At 41.4% G+C, this 15,563-nt stretch overlaps 3 protein-coding genes across 3 annotated transcripts; 2 read left to right on the top strand and 1 right to left on the bottom strand.

Moving 5' to 3' along the window:
* Positions 1-15: 15 nt before the first annotated feature.
* On the bottom strand, positions 16-2,866 carry LOC109487437 (proteasome assembly chaperone 1-like). Its single transcript, XM_019791431.1, has 6 exons — positions 2,718-2,866; positions 2,094-2,206; positions 1,584-1,795; positions 1,059-1,257; positions 539-675; positions 16-366 (listed from the first exon to the last, which is right to left on the bottom strand). Exons 1-6 carry the CDS (start codon positions 2,816-2,818, stop codon positions 292-294), a joined length of 837 nt encoding a protein of 278 aa, XP_019646990.1. The 5' UTR covers positions 2,819-2,866; the 3' UTR covers positions 16-291.
* Positions 2,867-2,939: 73 nt separating this feature from the next.
* Positions 2,940-9,575, top strand: LOC109487308 (metal regulatory transcription factor 1-like). Its single transcript, XM_019791287.1, has 6 exons — positions 2,940-3,832; positions 6,375-6,506; positions 6,876-6,949; positions 8,648-8,778; positions 9,118-9,267; positions 9,555-9,575. Exons 1-6 carry the CDS (start codon positions 3,195-3,197, stop codon positions 9,573-9,575), a joined length of 1,146 nt encoding a protein of 381 aa, XP_019646846.1. The 5' UTR covers positions 2,940-3,194.
* Positions 9,576-9,641: 66 nt separating this feature from the next.
* On the top strand, positions 9,642-12,658 carry LOC109487412. The gene is made up of 5 exons (XM_019791402.1): positions 9,642-9,772; positions 10,367-10,584; positions 11,352-11,474; positions 11,796-11,888; positions 12,011-12,658. The coding sequence occupies exons 1-5, from the start codon at positions 9,661-9,663 to the stop codon at positions 12,527-12,529; spliced, it is 1,065 nt and encodes a 354-aa protein (XP_019646961.1). The 5' UTR covers positions 9,642-9,660; the 3' UTR covers positions 12,530-12,658.
* The last annotated feature ends 2,905 nt before the right edge of the window (positions 12,659-15,563 follow it).

Consider the following 15,563-nt stretch of genomic DNA (forward strand, 5'->3'; position numbering starts at 1 on the left):
CACGCATTAGGCAAGTACTTTAAAACCTTTATCATTTAATCTTTGAGATATGTGAGGATGTTCAATGTACATTCCTTTACTGTCCTTTATACATACTTACTTGACTACTGATGTCATTGTAAAACGTTGACTAAATAAACCTCTTCAGGGTTGATAGAGTTGACTTTTTTACTGTCTTCACTTGTAACATATCTCACAGACAGTACAAGAACCTTCATCTACCTAACACTATATGTACCTATTACTACTAGTAATTAGTTGCCAATGAATGTTTAATTCTGCAGTCTTCTGTCATGTGTACAGGTTATTTTGCTGGGCTCTCAGTTCCACCAGTTTCCTCAGTGTGATGTCTGCATGTGGGTTTTCCTGGAAATAAAATGAAAGAAATGCATTAACAGTTACCTCATGTACACTAAAATCACTGTCATAGTTACACCTAGAATTTTGCACAGTTAACAATTATCCTGTCTTTAACCCTACCTAAATGTATCTAAGAATTATGCAATGCAAGCTACACATACTAAGGATGAGTTCTCACCTGGACGATATCTCTGAAAGGTGTGCCCTTGAGTACAGGTAGGAAGGCCTTGATGGCAGGAATCTCCACATAGATGGAGTCAGAGTAGCACATGTACAACACAGCAGGCACACGGTACACCTGACAGTGACTCAATACTGCAGGGACAGACACACACAAAACAGAAAAATTTAATCAGTCCTATTTTATTTCACCAAAAATTTCTTTTTTTCTGGCCGCATGATAATGAAGCTATAAAATAAAAGGGTATGTCACCCTGTAAAGGGTGGTATAACCCCGACCAATATACAGTTGACTGATCATGGTGATGATGATGATCATTATGAAGAAGGGCAGATGTGTATTTAGATTTAATAAAATGATGGCAAATGCCTCTGACTTTAAAATGCAAAGTGGACCACAGCTTATAGGATTGCACCTCCTTTCCAGTACCTTGTCAGGTATCATGTCAAATAAGTAACAAAAAGCCATGTTTTGAACTCTACTCAAAGGTTAGAAACAGAACAACCTATACTCTCACCTGATGCCGGCAGCCCCTTAACAGTGTTGGGCTGCTCCAGGTACGGACAGACTGGCTTGCCATGGAACTGGTTTGTCTTCAGTCCACGTAGGAATGGTACGGTAACATCCGACAACGACACAGAGCTGCGGAACTCGCTGACTGGCGCGCTGGCCAGGACGCCAATGTACGTGTTGTGGATGTTGATACAGGAGAACAGCTGGAAGAAAATAAAAGGGATGTTTTATACATACATACATGTTTATATGTATAGAACATGAACATATAACAGAAACTATGATTTACCAGAGATTGATGACAGTTCTTTTGATTAGGTGGAAAGTGAAAAATGACACACAACCTGCAAGAGAATACTAACATGTACAGCAGTTTAACTCAAAACAAATAACTTGTGATATTCCAAAACAGAAATCATTGTCATTCTCAGCCTCCTTAGCAGACTATGACTGGGGCTCTTTTGGGGCTTTTATAATGCATTTTTTGTCATGCCATATCCTTCACTATGACTTTGTAAAGCTGACTGACCTGTTGTGTCCATGAGAACATCATCTCTGACGGGACGTCCACGTTACACTGACACAGGATGACGCTGGGGGCTGACTTGAGTCTGTGCAGGAAGCAGGTGGCATCAGCAGGTGAGGTCTGCTCAAAGGTGTTGCAGGTGTTTTCTGACAGGCCACTGCCGATCATCCCCAGGATCTCTGTCTCCTGGTGCAGCAGGTAGGTGTGGATGAAACCTGAAAATTTTCAACAACAGTCATAGTCATACTTTTAATACATTGTAGTCATACTTCTAATGAGTCATGTATCAAATTTTTACTACGTTTTGGTACCAAAGTATGATGTAACTAGATCCCACATTGACAAGGAAACTTAATTGATGTGACCAGTTATGAAAGTCAGTACTAAAGAATTCTCGTCTTTTTTGTTGGACATTTTTGTCTTCTTGCATTACATGTATGCTTATTTCCCCACATAGCAGTTGTATCAGTATACTGTGTAGCCAGGAAAATTTGAGACAAAGTTGCGGCTAACCTGTTGCTACTGGCCCGATTGCCACAATGAGAGCGGAACACTCGATGCAATCATTGGGAGACTCGCTGATCTCCTGTTTGGCCTGAGCAGACCATCTCAAAACTGCACAAGGACTGAGGAAATAGACAGTTACACAAAGTTAGACTTTATGGACAAGATGCTCTAAAATCTGAATCCAAGATCTGATATAATATTAGGAAAACATGGCAGTTTGCTTCAGGATGGTTACGCTATAATGTTATGTACCTATTTTGTGACAACAATTTACTCATTTTCTACACGAGTAGTTTTCTGGAAGGGCCAAAAGATCTTGACGTACACTATATAATCGACAGGTGGCGCTTTTGTAGTACACAACACTAGTCAAAAATTGTTACATACATGTAACTGAAAACAACCAAGGAACAACTGTCAAACTAAAAAGTTCCTCTCTCGAGGAAATTTTGCTTTTAGAAGGATGTTGAACACTCCAAGGGTCAACAAACTTTGACAAAACAATAACAACGTGCACCATGACTTGCAAGGTGTGAGTCGCCACAACTCACTTCGCAAGTTTCGGTTTTATATTAAACTCAAAGCATCAATGGACAAATTAAGAGCATGGTTTTCTTGTCTAATCCCTACCTGGGCTTTTGGCTTGCTTCCTCTTCTTCCTCTTCATCGTCTACTGCTCTGGAAGACGCCAAAACAAGATCACCGAACCCACAGCCAAAAGGTGCTGCCATCTTGATGACCTCCAACCCCTTTGGACTATGCCATTTCAAAATAGGGATATTTCGGGGAGAAGTGGTACAGTCTTTTGCCGCCGACACCAATGCATTTTGCGCACGGGTCCAGTGGCACGGGTCTATTTTGGTGAAATTTTCCTCCCCGTCGCAAGGCCGACTTTGAAATTTTTCATTGGCAAAGTTTAGCTTAAGTTTGGGAAAGATAGTAGAGTGAATTCAACATTTCAAATGTAAAGTGTATTGGAACGAAATTTCACACCGTGGTAAGAGGTCGTTTGAAGGAATGTAAGCTTGCGGATGCTTTTTTTTTGTGACAACACCTGCCCACCCCTTCTTGTTTGTCAAAGTAACCTGACCCTACCAGGGACACAAGATGGCGACCGAACCTAGGTTGGAGAAAAGTTTCGAGGATGAAACCTCGCAGGATTCCTTCGAGACGGACCAGAACGGCAACACGGGAGGCACGGGACTCGGCGAGGACGACGAGGCGTTCGGAAACGTGAATTTCATCCACCCTGGGTTCGACAGGACCGCCATTTTCATCGAGGGCGCGTCGGACTCCGAGTGCCTAGAGGGTAAAGATGGCTCTCACGGACACCCGGACGAGATGGGAGACGACAACTCTGCGCAGGGGTACATCCACCACACGATCTCCCCCGACCAGATCACGTTCTCCATAACCCCGGGACGGTGTAACATGCCCGATCCCACCAACATAGACCACGCTACGTTAACGCTAGAGACCGAATGTCCGACAACAAACAGTAAGGAAGTGAAGAGATACCGATGTACATACTCCGATTGTAACCGGACTTACAGTACGGCGGGCAACCTCAAGACCCACCAGAAGACGCACACCAAGGACTACACGTTCGTTTGTAAGCAGCAAGGTTGTGGCAAAGCCTTCTTAACGTCTTATAGTCTGAAGATTCACGTCAGGGTCCACACGAAGGAGCGGCCGTACAGCTGCGATCAGGCGGGTTGTGAAAAATCCTTCAACACGTTATACAGGTAGGTTTGACATTTTTTATGAATCATGGTTATGTAACACAGATTACAGAGATCAGTGCTTGAGTTCTGTTTATTTTCGTATTTGTTTATCCAAGGTTTTACATTTGAATAACTAACAAGAGAAAGTAATTGCAGCCTGTGATAACTATAATTATCCTTTCATTCTTAAGCAATTAAGTCAATGAGTTGTTTACACTACATGTACTACACACTTTTGACCAAGCTTCAAAATGCTGTAAATGCACATGTTCAGTATAAAAATATTACTAACATTTTTGACATGTTAGACTTCACTCATGTAAGGTAACCTTTACTTGACTGAATGTCAATTCAAACTCTACAAAATTGTTATTATTTAAAATAGTAACACTATGATACAAACCTTGAGATCTGAGGGTTTTGTGATAGAAAACTGGTCAGAAGAAATGAAAGTAAAAGTGATCTCAAACCAGTTTAGCTCACAGAAAAGCTAATCTTCCCCTGGACGTGGCAGAGAAGACAGATGCTAGTTTCAGTATTTGCAGATTTGTTGTACGAGGGAAATTCTTCTACAATAGTCCTTTTCATAGCATATAACACATGTATATCATGTGAGCAACAGCAGCTCTTGAAGTCATTTGAAGTCATACTCCCAACCCTCATGTTCTGGCTGAGGCAGGGCTGCTAACCACTGGACTGTGCACACACTGTGACTGTCAGAATTGTTATAATCTTTCCCTCCCAAGACGTGCTTGTACTGTTGTAGATCAGGGCACCCCACAATGTGGCATGCCTTTTGACTGCCTTCTAGTCTATATACAATGTACAACTAGCTCTGTGGCAACAACATCACTTACAGAAGTATGCAGCATGATATTATTGATAACCCCTATCGTCTCTGCAATGACGCAGATGATTTCTTGTCAGTTGATTTTCCCCAGGGAGTTTTATTAGGCTACTGGCTAATACAACAATTATGGAAAACTGTATTTCCTACTCTGAGTATGAAATACAGTTGTCCATAATTTTTAGCTAGAACAGTAGCCTGTTTGACTCTACTGAAGCTGGTTTCATGTACCAGATTTACATTAAAATTTAAATACATTACATAACTATAAATACAGTAACATTACATACTAGTAAGCAGATTATTGAACACCTCTCTAACCAGGGGGTAGATCTGCTAACAACTGAATTGTTTCTTGTTGTGAGGGCTAGCCCTTTATATTATAATATCCTCCGGCTAGTTGGGCTATTAGCCGGAGATACATACAGCTAGGCAGTCCTGGCTGTATGTGACGTTTTTGTTTATACAGTCTGATAAATCAAATCAAAATCTGCTAAAATTAGTAAAAACAACAAACATGACTTTTCCATCATTGTGTATGGTCAAGTCTGGTGGCTGGGGGTATACGTATGTTTATTGTGCAAACGATGCTGCACTGAAGAGTGCTCAGTCACTTCACTTCACTTTACACGCAGTGTGGTGCTTAGTGTATTGATTCTATCTTAGGAATTAGGTTACAGCATTGTCACAATTTTATTTTTGCTCTGTAAAACGTACAATGCTCTCATGACATGTATTGTTATGATCAATTTTGTTTATGCAAGTGCTAATGATTTTTTTGGAAAAAGGCATGGTATATCCTGTCTTGTTATTTTATATTTTGTGATCTTGATAAAAAGACTCAAGTTCCGACTTGAACAGATGATTTTTGTTCTTTTGACACCAAAGAAGTACATTTTTCAGTAAATATAGATTTAGATGTACATGTACATGTGAAACCTTTTTCTTTTCTTGACAAATCGGTTAGAATTAATACAGGCTAATGCTAGACTGAGTTTCTGTTCCATTTCAACAAAAAGTAATTTCCAGCATTTCTTTTGTTCCTGCATATTTTGGGAAGGCCACACTGGCCGCCTGCCATACCCCATCACTTGTGCAATTAGCCTTTGCGTGAGTGTTTCAAGATGGCTATCTCTGGCCATGGAGCCATCACGGGAAACTCCACAGCAGAAAATTGGATTTCAGTCTGACCATGATAAATTTTTGCTTCGTGCTTTCACTTAAAGATAAAAATGTACCAGGCTCTAGCCAGCACCAGATTTGTCACCAATAAAAAAAGCAATATTTTTCTTGATTTTGTGTGATGAATTTCTAAAAAAAATCAAACTAACACATGTACATGGCCAAGGTTGGGTTATGTTTGCCAGCCAAGCTAAATTTTCATTGTCTTGTATGTAAGCACATTCAGGAAACCATATCTGTGTTGACCAGTCATCCATGTTTGAGTTCATTTAACTCTTAGTCTTACACTGCTAAGGATGACCATGTATTCCCCGCACGGTAAGCGAGTGGAACCAGCTGCCGGGCCCAGTGGTGAGGGCACCGACAGTAGAGGCTTTTAAGGCCAGGGTAGAAGCCGCCCTGCCTTAACCCGTGTACCGCTTCCCCCCTCAGTGATACCCCGTACAGGGGTTGTTCGAGGGTACCCAAAAAGAAGAAGAAGAAGAAGTATTCATGCTCCAAACTGTACCTGACGTCTTTCTGCCGTTGTTCCAGGTTAAAAGCCCACCAGCGTCTGCACTCGGGAGAAACCTTCAACTGTGACTCTGACGGCTGCACCAGATACTTCACTACCAGGTCTGACCTCATGAAACATCTGAGAACTCACACTGGGGAGAAACCCTACAAGTAAGTACTGTACTCACAATGGAGAGAAACCTTACAAAACCTTACAACTGAATACACTTTCTTCCATCTCAACTGAATACACTTTCTTCCATCACAACTGAATACAATTTCTTCCATCACAACTGAATACACGTTCTTCCATCACAACTGCTGAATACACTTTCTTCCAACACAACTGAATACACGTTCTTCCATTTTCAATACACTTTCTTCCATCACAACTGAATACACGTTCTTCCATTTTCAAGACACTTTCTTCCATCACAACTGAATACACTTTCTTCCATTTTCAATACACTTTTTTCAATCACAACTGAATACACTTTCACTTCCTTCCATCATAACTGAATACACTTTCTTCCACCCCAGATGTACTGAGACCTCCTGTGGAAAAGCCTTTGCTGCAAGTCATCATCTCAAGACCCACATAAGAACACACACAGGTGAGTTCTACTGCGGAAAAATAGAACAAAACTAGAGAGGTAACAATTGCAAAGCAAATGCATAAGGCCTAGGAAAAAAAATGTTGTGTTTCCGGTTACCCGACCGACCCTATGAAAAACCCCCCGACCCTAGCCTTTTTTGGGCCGACCAAAAATTTCGAGCGGCTAGCGGTCGGTGAGAGCCCGGGTTTTGTGTACATTCGTATACAAGACAGGGGTCTCCCCAAGCAATGAAACAAGGGCGCTGCGCCTCTCATAAAATTTTCAGCGCCTCTCATAAAGTTTTCAAATGTAGGGTCTTCTCTTCGTACTTTTGCTTGTGTTAGCTTGGCTAATTCGTGAAATTTTTGCTGATTTGGGGGCCAAGCGGCGTCACTATGCCCATCGGTATTGTCTGACAAAAGTTGTGAAAAGGCGCTATTTGAATAACAATAGTCCACTTTGCTACACAAAATCAATGTGTTTGGTAAAATGTTGACACCCTGCTGGCATTTGAAAATCCTATTTTCATGTAAACAACGCTAATTTCTCCATGAAATACAGCCCAAACAGTCAGAGAATAGATTTTAGGGGCTAGTACATGGCGATTTTAACGTGGAAAATCCCCTTTCAAAATTCGGCAATATGGAAGAAAAATAACTCACGAAAATCTTCCCTTCAAATGAGGAATCGGTGCTCCAACAAATTAAACATAGAGAGAAGAACATTTTTCTTTGTTGTGACCTTGTATTCAATCCATTTTTACGAGTTTTGGACACGTTTTCGTGGCCTTGAACATAGAAATGTGTAGCGCTCGGCACGAGGTCGGCCATCTTGTTTTCTGTTGTTTTCTTAAAATCTCCCGATATCTCGCGAGATTCCGTGAGACTTGGGCAAAAACACTGCAGTTTTGACCAAAACCGCTAGATGGCTAGGGTAGAATTACAGGTTTGCAGTAGCAAAACCTGTAATTTTTCTGTTTCTGTCTGGGTGCAAATTTTAACTTTGATTTTTTGAATATCGTGTCGTGGTGTTATTTTTAATGCTAAATTAGAAATTCTAGGAAGCACTTTATTTTTAATTTCCTTTTAGAAATATGTTTTTCAATTTCCAATTTTTTTTAGTTTTATTTCATTTTAGAAATGAAGATTAGAATTTTTAATAGCTTTGTAGACATACTAGTGATATTTTTTCAGTGTTTTCATGTATTTTTGTTTAGATTAAAAATTGAAAAAAAATCTTAATAGTTTTGCCCTGACAAGCTGCATTGTATATTGACATGGAATTAAAAAAAAAAAAAAAAAAAAAAAAAAGGGAATCCCTACCTACCGACCCTAATTTTTTCTGGACTGTAATAGGAAACACAACATTTATTTTGTTAGGCCTAATGTTTACCTAGGTCTGCTCTGTTAACTCTTACTCAAACACATTCGTGTCTATGGTCAGACACAGGAGTCTAAATCCCTCCTGCTATAAAATTGCAACACTATTTACCATGGTGATAGACTGTCTGGCCCAGGTCATTGACCTTTTTTGTTTGGAGAAGAGGAAACTGACCAAAAACAATATGTTTTCCTTCGGTAAGCATAATGATGTTCTTTAAATTTGAGTTGAATGAAATGTTCCAAATGACAAAGATCAAAAGGATGATTAGACAGATGATTCCACTTCTTCAGACATATTTGACTTCATTTACCATGTGTGTATGTGTGTGTCTAGGTGAGAGGCCCTACAGTTGTGAGAAGGAAGGCTGTCAGCGTGCCTTCACCACACAGTACAGTCTCAAGAGCCACATCAAAACTCACGCCAAGAAGGGCCTGTCTGCTCTAGGTTCGCCATGCCCAGGAGAGGTAAGAAGCTGGCTGACAAACGTGATGCTTCTACTAAGTTCTAGAAGTGTCTTTTGCAGTTTAACCTGTGTTCTTTCTGTGATAAAAATTCAAGAATTCAAGCTTGTAAGTGTTATGGAGAGTACCTTCTGTAAATTCTGTATAGATGTATCTCCATTACACATAGAGAGGGCCAACTGGAGGTCCCAGGCCAAGATTAAAACCGCCTGGAGAGAGATGTCTACAGCCAGCATGCATAAGTTAATGCCCACGGAGGATTGATTGACCATTTGTGTCAGTCAAATTGGTTCTGTAATTTTCTTAAAACTCTTAAATACTGATTTGAAATTTCTCACCCAGGATGGCCACATCATCACCACGACAACAGGAGCAATAGAACAGTGGTCGCTCGGCAGCCAGTTTGTTCTGGCCTCGTCTGGCGAGCTGGGACAAGGCGATGCCAACTCACTCTTAGAACAGATCCAGGCACAGGCAGCACAAGACAGCATGGTTTGTTTGTTTGTTTGTTTGTCAGGTTTTCACAAACACTATTGTTTTCACTCCTTCCCCTCAAGTCTTGTTTGCCATGTCTGAAGCAAGAAACTCTGTGCTGCTAGTTACCCACACACCCAGATTACCAGAAGGTCAGGAAGCTAGTAGTTACTCAGCACAAGCCACAAGACCAGTGGGTTCTTGTATTGTTAAGATGTTACATGACATGTACGTAAATTCTATTGAGCAACAACCCACCAGCTTTACAGACATAAAGCTTCATATGATTATATCCCCTGAAACAGGTTGTCAGATCTCCAAGCTAAGGTATTTCTAAAGAAAATCTGATTGAAAGATTTAGTAATGACCTCCTCCATCCCACTCCAGGCACTCCCCACCATCTCCACCGACATGTTGACTCCCATCTACACGGACCAGCAGGGAAACCAGATCGTGGCGTTAGGACCGGACACCGGCGTGGCTGTCACCACCCAGCAGCCAGCTTTTGTAACAGCAGGGACAGGTATGTTTCAGGGACTGTATGTGTAGGCACTCACCCACGCTCACTGTCCAGTTTAGTGTCTGTTGTTCCTTGTCTTCCAAGGGTTAGACCTGCTTGCACACTGATGATGAGGCAACTTCCAACAATGAATGGATAGTGAGTGAGTGAACCACAGCTTAATGTCCAATCCTAAGGGCTGTAGCTCTTTCCAGCACCAGTACAGTTACAGTCAAGCCAGTACAAGTGACCACCTCTACATATTGAGGACCACCTGGCCAGTTTTCGGTGGTCCCTTAGATAATTTTCCCAATTGCAATGACAAAAACATTTGTCTTCTCCTGCTGGCATGTTTTACACAATATTTTCAAATAATTTGATGTCTCAATCAGGTCAGGTCTAGGACTTTTTTTGCCCTGCAGTGGCATAGTTACTGCCGCATTCGTTGCATTTCGCTGTGGCGTAATGCGTTGCACGAGAAATACTATAGATGGTACTGTATAGACGGTACTGTATGTGCAACCCATATACGTTGTATATATGGGCTCCGCAGGACAACGGTTAGTAGTAGTAGTCTGTATGATTGACATTCCTCTACGTTTTCTTCTCCAACCCCAGGCTCAACCCAAGTGCATCAGGCTGACTACAGCTCCCTCGGGAGTCCGGTGGAGGTGCTGCAGTCATCGCCCGGGCAACAGTTGCCGCAGCAACCGTCCACCCTACTGCTGCCCCCCGACCTGCAGCTGCAGCCCCAGACTAACCTGATCCCCCCCACCATACTCATGAACGTGCCCGTGGTATCTTCCCAGGGGGAGGGGCAGGCTGACAACTCACAGGTACACCCAGGAACACATCATTTACTTGTATATCTGATAAAAGACTACAAGTGTGTTGGCCTCAATGAGTGAACATAAAGCTCCCCAGACTAACAGGCGGGTGACACGCCAGTCAAAATCCCATCACGAAAACACTCTGGTGGTCCCTGTCTCCCACACAAACAACCATGTGAGAACTTTTGTACCAACAACTGTTAGGCTCTGGAACAGTCTTCCAAGGGAGATCGCTAAGATCAGGGACAGACAAAGATTCAAACGTGAAGTTAATTCTTTTCTCAGCGCAAACCTCTGACAGCATTCTGTCTACAAAGGCAGTCCTGCTGCTAATGCTGAGTGAGAGCTGACAAAAAAAAAAAGCTCCGTGAACAGTTTCATTATGTTGGTGAATAACTAGCTATAGGCTAACTACATCAAGCTTCTAACTGCCTTTCTGGTCAGGCCCATAGAAGCCAACACATCTAAGTCAGCAGACTTATGTGGTAACAAAGACCAGTTTAGTGTTGGAGGTTGTGATGACTGGTTTCCATAGTAATAAAGAATCCTAAGCTCATAGTGGTAGATCTGGGAATGGCATTGGTTCTCGAGTTAAAGGCCCCATCAGCCCTGACAATGAGAGACATTGTAACACAGGCTGTTGAATAACATGGTAATGATTGATGTTTCAGTATTCCTTTCTGTACTTTCCTCTGTCAGGCAAGTCCTTTTAGGTGTGCCTTGGAGAACTTATTTGAACTGAAACTAAAGCTGTAAAACTTCCTATGTCCCAGGTGTTTACACTGAAGGAAGTGAAGATGCCGTCAGCTGGATCGTCAGTACAGCCTGGCCAAGACGTGAACAGTGCACAGGTGGACACTCAGATAGCCTCCCTGCTGCAGCACATGTCACAACAGGTGAGGGAACACAGCTCAGGACGTAACATTTCTAACTACAAACTTCTAGAAATGAGCGCATGCCATACAAATATATCAGTGATTGGTTTTGGTATGATTATTTTAATTTCCTAAATCTATTCTTTTTTACTACTCTGGAACCCAGGTCTACTAGTATTAATGTAAATGTACATTGAGAATCTCATCACATACTCCATAGTTTTTTGTAAGGTAAATTAGTCTCATAGTATTTTTTATATACATGTACCATGCCATATATTGTGCCTTGTACAATTGTGTGCAGTAAAAGTTTATCTGTCTATGAATTGTTTCCCACCCCAGGTACAGACATCAGTGGGACCCACAGCAGACAGCAGCTCCACTCAGGACACTGACCTGTCTCAGTTCCAGCCTGACTCACCACAGACATACCCGGTAGGGGAACTGTACTCTCTAGTAGTTTGCTTGCACACTGTACCAGCTATTGCAATAGTTTTGATGAAAGCATGTGCTAAATACCTTGAGTCTTGATCATTGCTGTTTTTTGTTTGTCTCAGTTAAACCTGGTCCAGACAGCAGGACAGCAGGAGGTCATACAAACCCTGGATCAAGGTCAAATTCAAGGTCAACTGCAAGGTCAGACACAGCAAACAGTGAGGAACGTTCCGCAGCCGACGACGACTGCCCCAGCCACCAGTGCAGGTGGGAAGGACTGTTGTACCACCCGACTTGGCGACAGGATTACGACCGTGTTTCTGACCAGGCCGGAGGAGCTACAGAGCATCGCACCACAGGCCGCAGAACTCCTTCCTACGCTGACACAGAGCGCGGTGACGGTCGGGAAGCAGCAGTCGACCAGCGATCCCGGCCAGCCCATCTTGCCCGTGATCGTCATCAAGACAGAGTCAGACGCCAACTGTTGTAAGTGCACCTGTGACTGCAAGGTGAAGCCCTCTTCTCCAGAGATCACGGCAACACCGTCAACAACAACAACAACAACCACAACTTCTAGTGCCTCACAACAACAAATATTATCTCCTCAAGTGCAGCTGTCTCCAGAAAGAGTTACACAGTGATGTGTACTAATTTGCTTTACTAAAACTCAAGGTAGTTCTCCAAGACTTTCAGTTATATGGGTGTCTTGTTAACCTGTGGCTCAAACTAAGGCTGATGTTCTGTTTTTGTTCATTTTTGTTCAGCACCATGCAAAAAGAACTAGACATAGTTAAAACACAATCTTCTTTTATTACCAGTCTGACTGGTATATCTGTTTGGAAGATTGTATTATTTGTTACCTCCAAGTCAAATGACTTATTCTTGAAGTTGTATACTTTTTGTAATTGTACAAAGTAAAATAGCTTGAGTTCATTTATCGTTTTTCATGAGTAAAATGGCCAGTGTTCCTTTTTCTTATCGTGAATATCCAGAGTCATAGCTGGAGGACTGAAGAAAGGGGACAGCATTTAATGTAAGGTTTGTAAGTTTTTGTATGAAAACACCAAAGCAGCATTGAGAAGTATATGTAGTGTGTTAATGAATTTAAATATTACGTAAAATTAAATGGTATATGCATTTGTTAGCAGATGCTTTATCTAGGACTTATTATGCTTAATTATGCAGAGAAAATATTTGTATTTAATGCCAAACTAATACTGTTCTTGTAGCAAGCAACAGCTGTAAATGCGTACAATGTAGCTTAGATTGTAAGTTGTCATATGATAGTTTTTCAAGCTGAGTTAAAATGGTATTTCAAGTGCTATGATTGGCACATGAATTGGCCAATGAGAAGTTACTATTCCATGCTGTATGCTTAGCTATTGCCTCATTTTTGCTGCTTATTTCTGATTGGCTGAAGCATGTTTTATTAGATCCTAGGCATTACTATAATATTAAGAGAGTTATTTCTTATTTGTAATATTTGCTAGGAACATAGCAAACTATAGCTTTATCTAAATTTTGTGGTTGTTGAAGAATTGTAAATATACCAAAGGACAACTTACAAGTTGAACAATTGACTACATAAACATGTCCTCTGTAGATGAACAAGTAACATAACAATGTAGCTATGCACAATTTTAGCCCAAACCAAAGCTGAATGGGAAGCTTTAGGGGCTCATCTGACTGATGGAAGTGGTGCTTGGGGGCCTTGACTGACAGAAAAGTTTCAAACCAGAGATGTCACATTGAGGCTGTCCTCTACGGCCCTGTATGAATTATTTGAGTCATGCAAATTCTACTGTAGACATGGCTCAAAAATGAAATGTCCTTGCAGGGCTCGAAATTAACATTGTCCCAGTGTCAAATGACACAAAATTTTCAGCTCGGGACAATTCAAATTACGTTTCGGGACAATTTCGGGGCAATTGAAAAATTCTCATCTGAGACTGTCCACATCATTTAGGAACATGATCCATCCATCCTGCTGCGGGCTGCTGGTAGCCCATAATACTCTGACAAACATTTAAATTTGACCAATCGGGGATTCCAAATGTTGCATGGGGAGGGGGGGCGTTGAAGATGGTGCTGCGCCCATGATACTATCATGCATTTCCCTACAGTCAAGGAAAATGATGGACATTTACTGTACTAACTTAGTGGACTTCAAGTTGTACAAATTCAGTTGTTGTTGTTTTCTTATTGTTGTCATAAACTTATTTCCTGAAAAGCAGGCTGGGACAGTCCATCCTCAGTTCGGGACAATTGGAATCTATTTTTGGGACAATTTTGGGACAATAGTAAAAAAAGTTAATTTCGAGGCCTGACTGGGAACTCTAGTGGCAGCGCAGTACTTTGCCGACCAGGCCAGGAGGACTCATGAGGGCAAAAACATCCCATCTTGCCACAAGCTTGGCCATATCCAAGCCCACATGGTGGATGAAATGAAGATCAGGATGAAACCTGAACAGTAAGTCACTTGGTCTGTTCAAGATAGCATTGTAGCATTCCATGCGGACATACGTGATTATACTTACATATACAGGTAGAGCAGGATTACTGTGAGATATTGTACATGTAATATTATCTTTGATTCCAAGGACATTGTGGACCAGCTTTAGTTGTACTGTGCAACAAATATAGAACAGGAAGAACTTCAAACAAAGTTTTTTTCCAAACCACATACAAACCAAGGTGACCTTAATATATAATATATAGCTTCAAAAATGAGCAATTTGGTCAATGTTTGCTGTAAATAGATTTCCACTCCTATGATTTATTTTGCTCTCCCAATGCTTTCCATTTTGGGATTAGAAAGCAACTAGTTTTTAGTTACCATGCCTGATAAAAACAGTTTAGCTTCACATTTAGGCAGGCATCTTAACTCCTGAAATAAAATGTGTAACATAAAAAAAAATATACATATATATATTGTACACCAACTGTTTTTTAGGTGACAGGTACTCATTTTAAGTAAACTATGTATATTGATTGTTTTGGTTATCCCTTTCAGGTCCAATATTTTTTGCCTTCTGTAAATTTTGTGTTAACCTGTCAATTCCAGGGTCCGTGGTTTCCCTCTGCGTATGACCGCTAGTACACCAGTGTACCCCAGCCAGTCAGTGGATGTCATCCCTACCACCACTAGTGTACCAGGACAGCCATGGAAACCACCAACAAAGTTGGATGTCGTCGTGATAAAAAACCATGCTTTTGATTCAGCTGAAAGAAGCAAGGATAACACAAAGAAACGTAAAACTCTGTCCAGTAAGTTCAACGCGCCTCTAAAAGGACAGATTGGTGTTCGACAATACCATCGCACGGACATGTCCAGAATCTTGCCACATAGCCGTATTGGACTTTAAAGGCACCCAAAGCAACTTGAGGCTGGTATAACTGGAAAAAAAATGAAGAAGGAAATCTGTATGATAAAGGCATTCACTGCCTCCTTTCAGCACATTTGCGACATTTTTCATACTTTGGGTGGTTAGAAACAGCACAAAAACAAGCCACCAGACGAGTATTTTAGTTATGGGTACCACCCTAAACTCGGCTAGCTCCATGGAGCTAATTATTCTCAGATTTTTACAGCGTTCTCGCGACACAGGGACATAAAATTTTTACTCCTTGAATAGCAACATGGAATGGGAAAGGGTTAGTTCAACTTACTATGTG

Source organism: Branchiostoma belcheri, unplaced genomic scaffold (genome assembly GCF_001625305.1).
Source record: "Branchiostoma belcheri isolate BF01 breed outbred unplaced genomic scaffold, Haploidv18h27 scaffold88, whole genome shotgun sequence".
Taxonomy (NCBI): domain Eukaryota; kingdom Metazoa; phylum Chordata; class Leptocardii; order Amphioxiformes; family Branchiostomatidae; genus Branchiostoma; species Branchiostoma belcheri.

Excerpts from the sequence above, each read along its gene's own strand:
- LOC109487437 (XM_019791431.1), bottom strand. The coding sequence starts at position 2,818 with ATGGCAGCACCTTTTGGCTGTGGGTTCGGTGATCTTGTTTTGGCGTCT. Across the intron at positions 1,258-1,583 it reads TGTTCTCATGGACACAACAG|CTGTTCTCCTGTATCAACAT; the intron begins GTCAGTCAGCTT and ends ATTTTCTTCCAG. Across the intron at positions 676-1,058 it reads TAAGGGGCTGCCGGCATCAG|TATTGAGTCACTGTCAGGTG; the intron begins GTGAGAGTATAG and ends CTGTCCCTGCAG.
- LOC109487308 (XM_019791287.1), top strand. The coding sequence starts at position 3,195 with ATGGCGACCGAACCTAGGTTGGAGAAAAGTTTCGAGGATGAAACCTCG. Across the intron at positions 6,950-8,647 it reads CCACATAAGAACACACACAG|GTGAGAGGCCCTACAGTTGT; the intron begins GTGAGTTCTACT and ends GTGTGTGTCTAG. Across the intron at positions 9,268-9,554 it reads AGGCAGCACAAGACAGCATG|GTTGTCAGATCTCCAAGCTA; the intron begins GTTTGTTTGTTT and ends CCCCTGAAACAG.
- LOC109487412 (XM_019791402.1), top strand. The coding sequence starts at position 9,661 with ATGTTGACTCCCATCTACACGGACCAGCAGGGAAACCAGATCGTGGCG. Across the intron at positions 11,475-11,795 it reads TGCAGCACATGTCACAACAG|GTACAGACATCAGTGGGACC; the intron begins GTGAGGGAACAC and ends TTCCCACCCCAG. Across the intron at positions 11,889-12,010 it reads ACTCACCACAGACATACCCG|TTAAACCTGGTCCAGACAGC; the intron begins GTAGGGGAACTG and ends TGTTTGTCTCAG.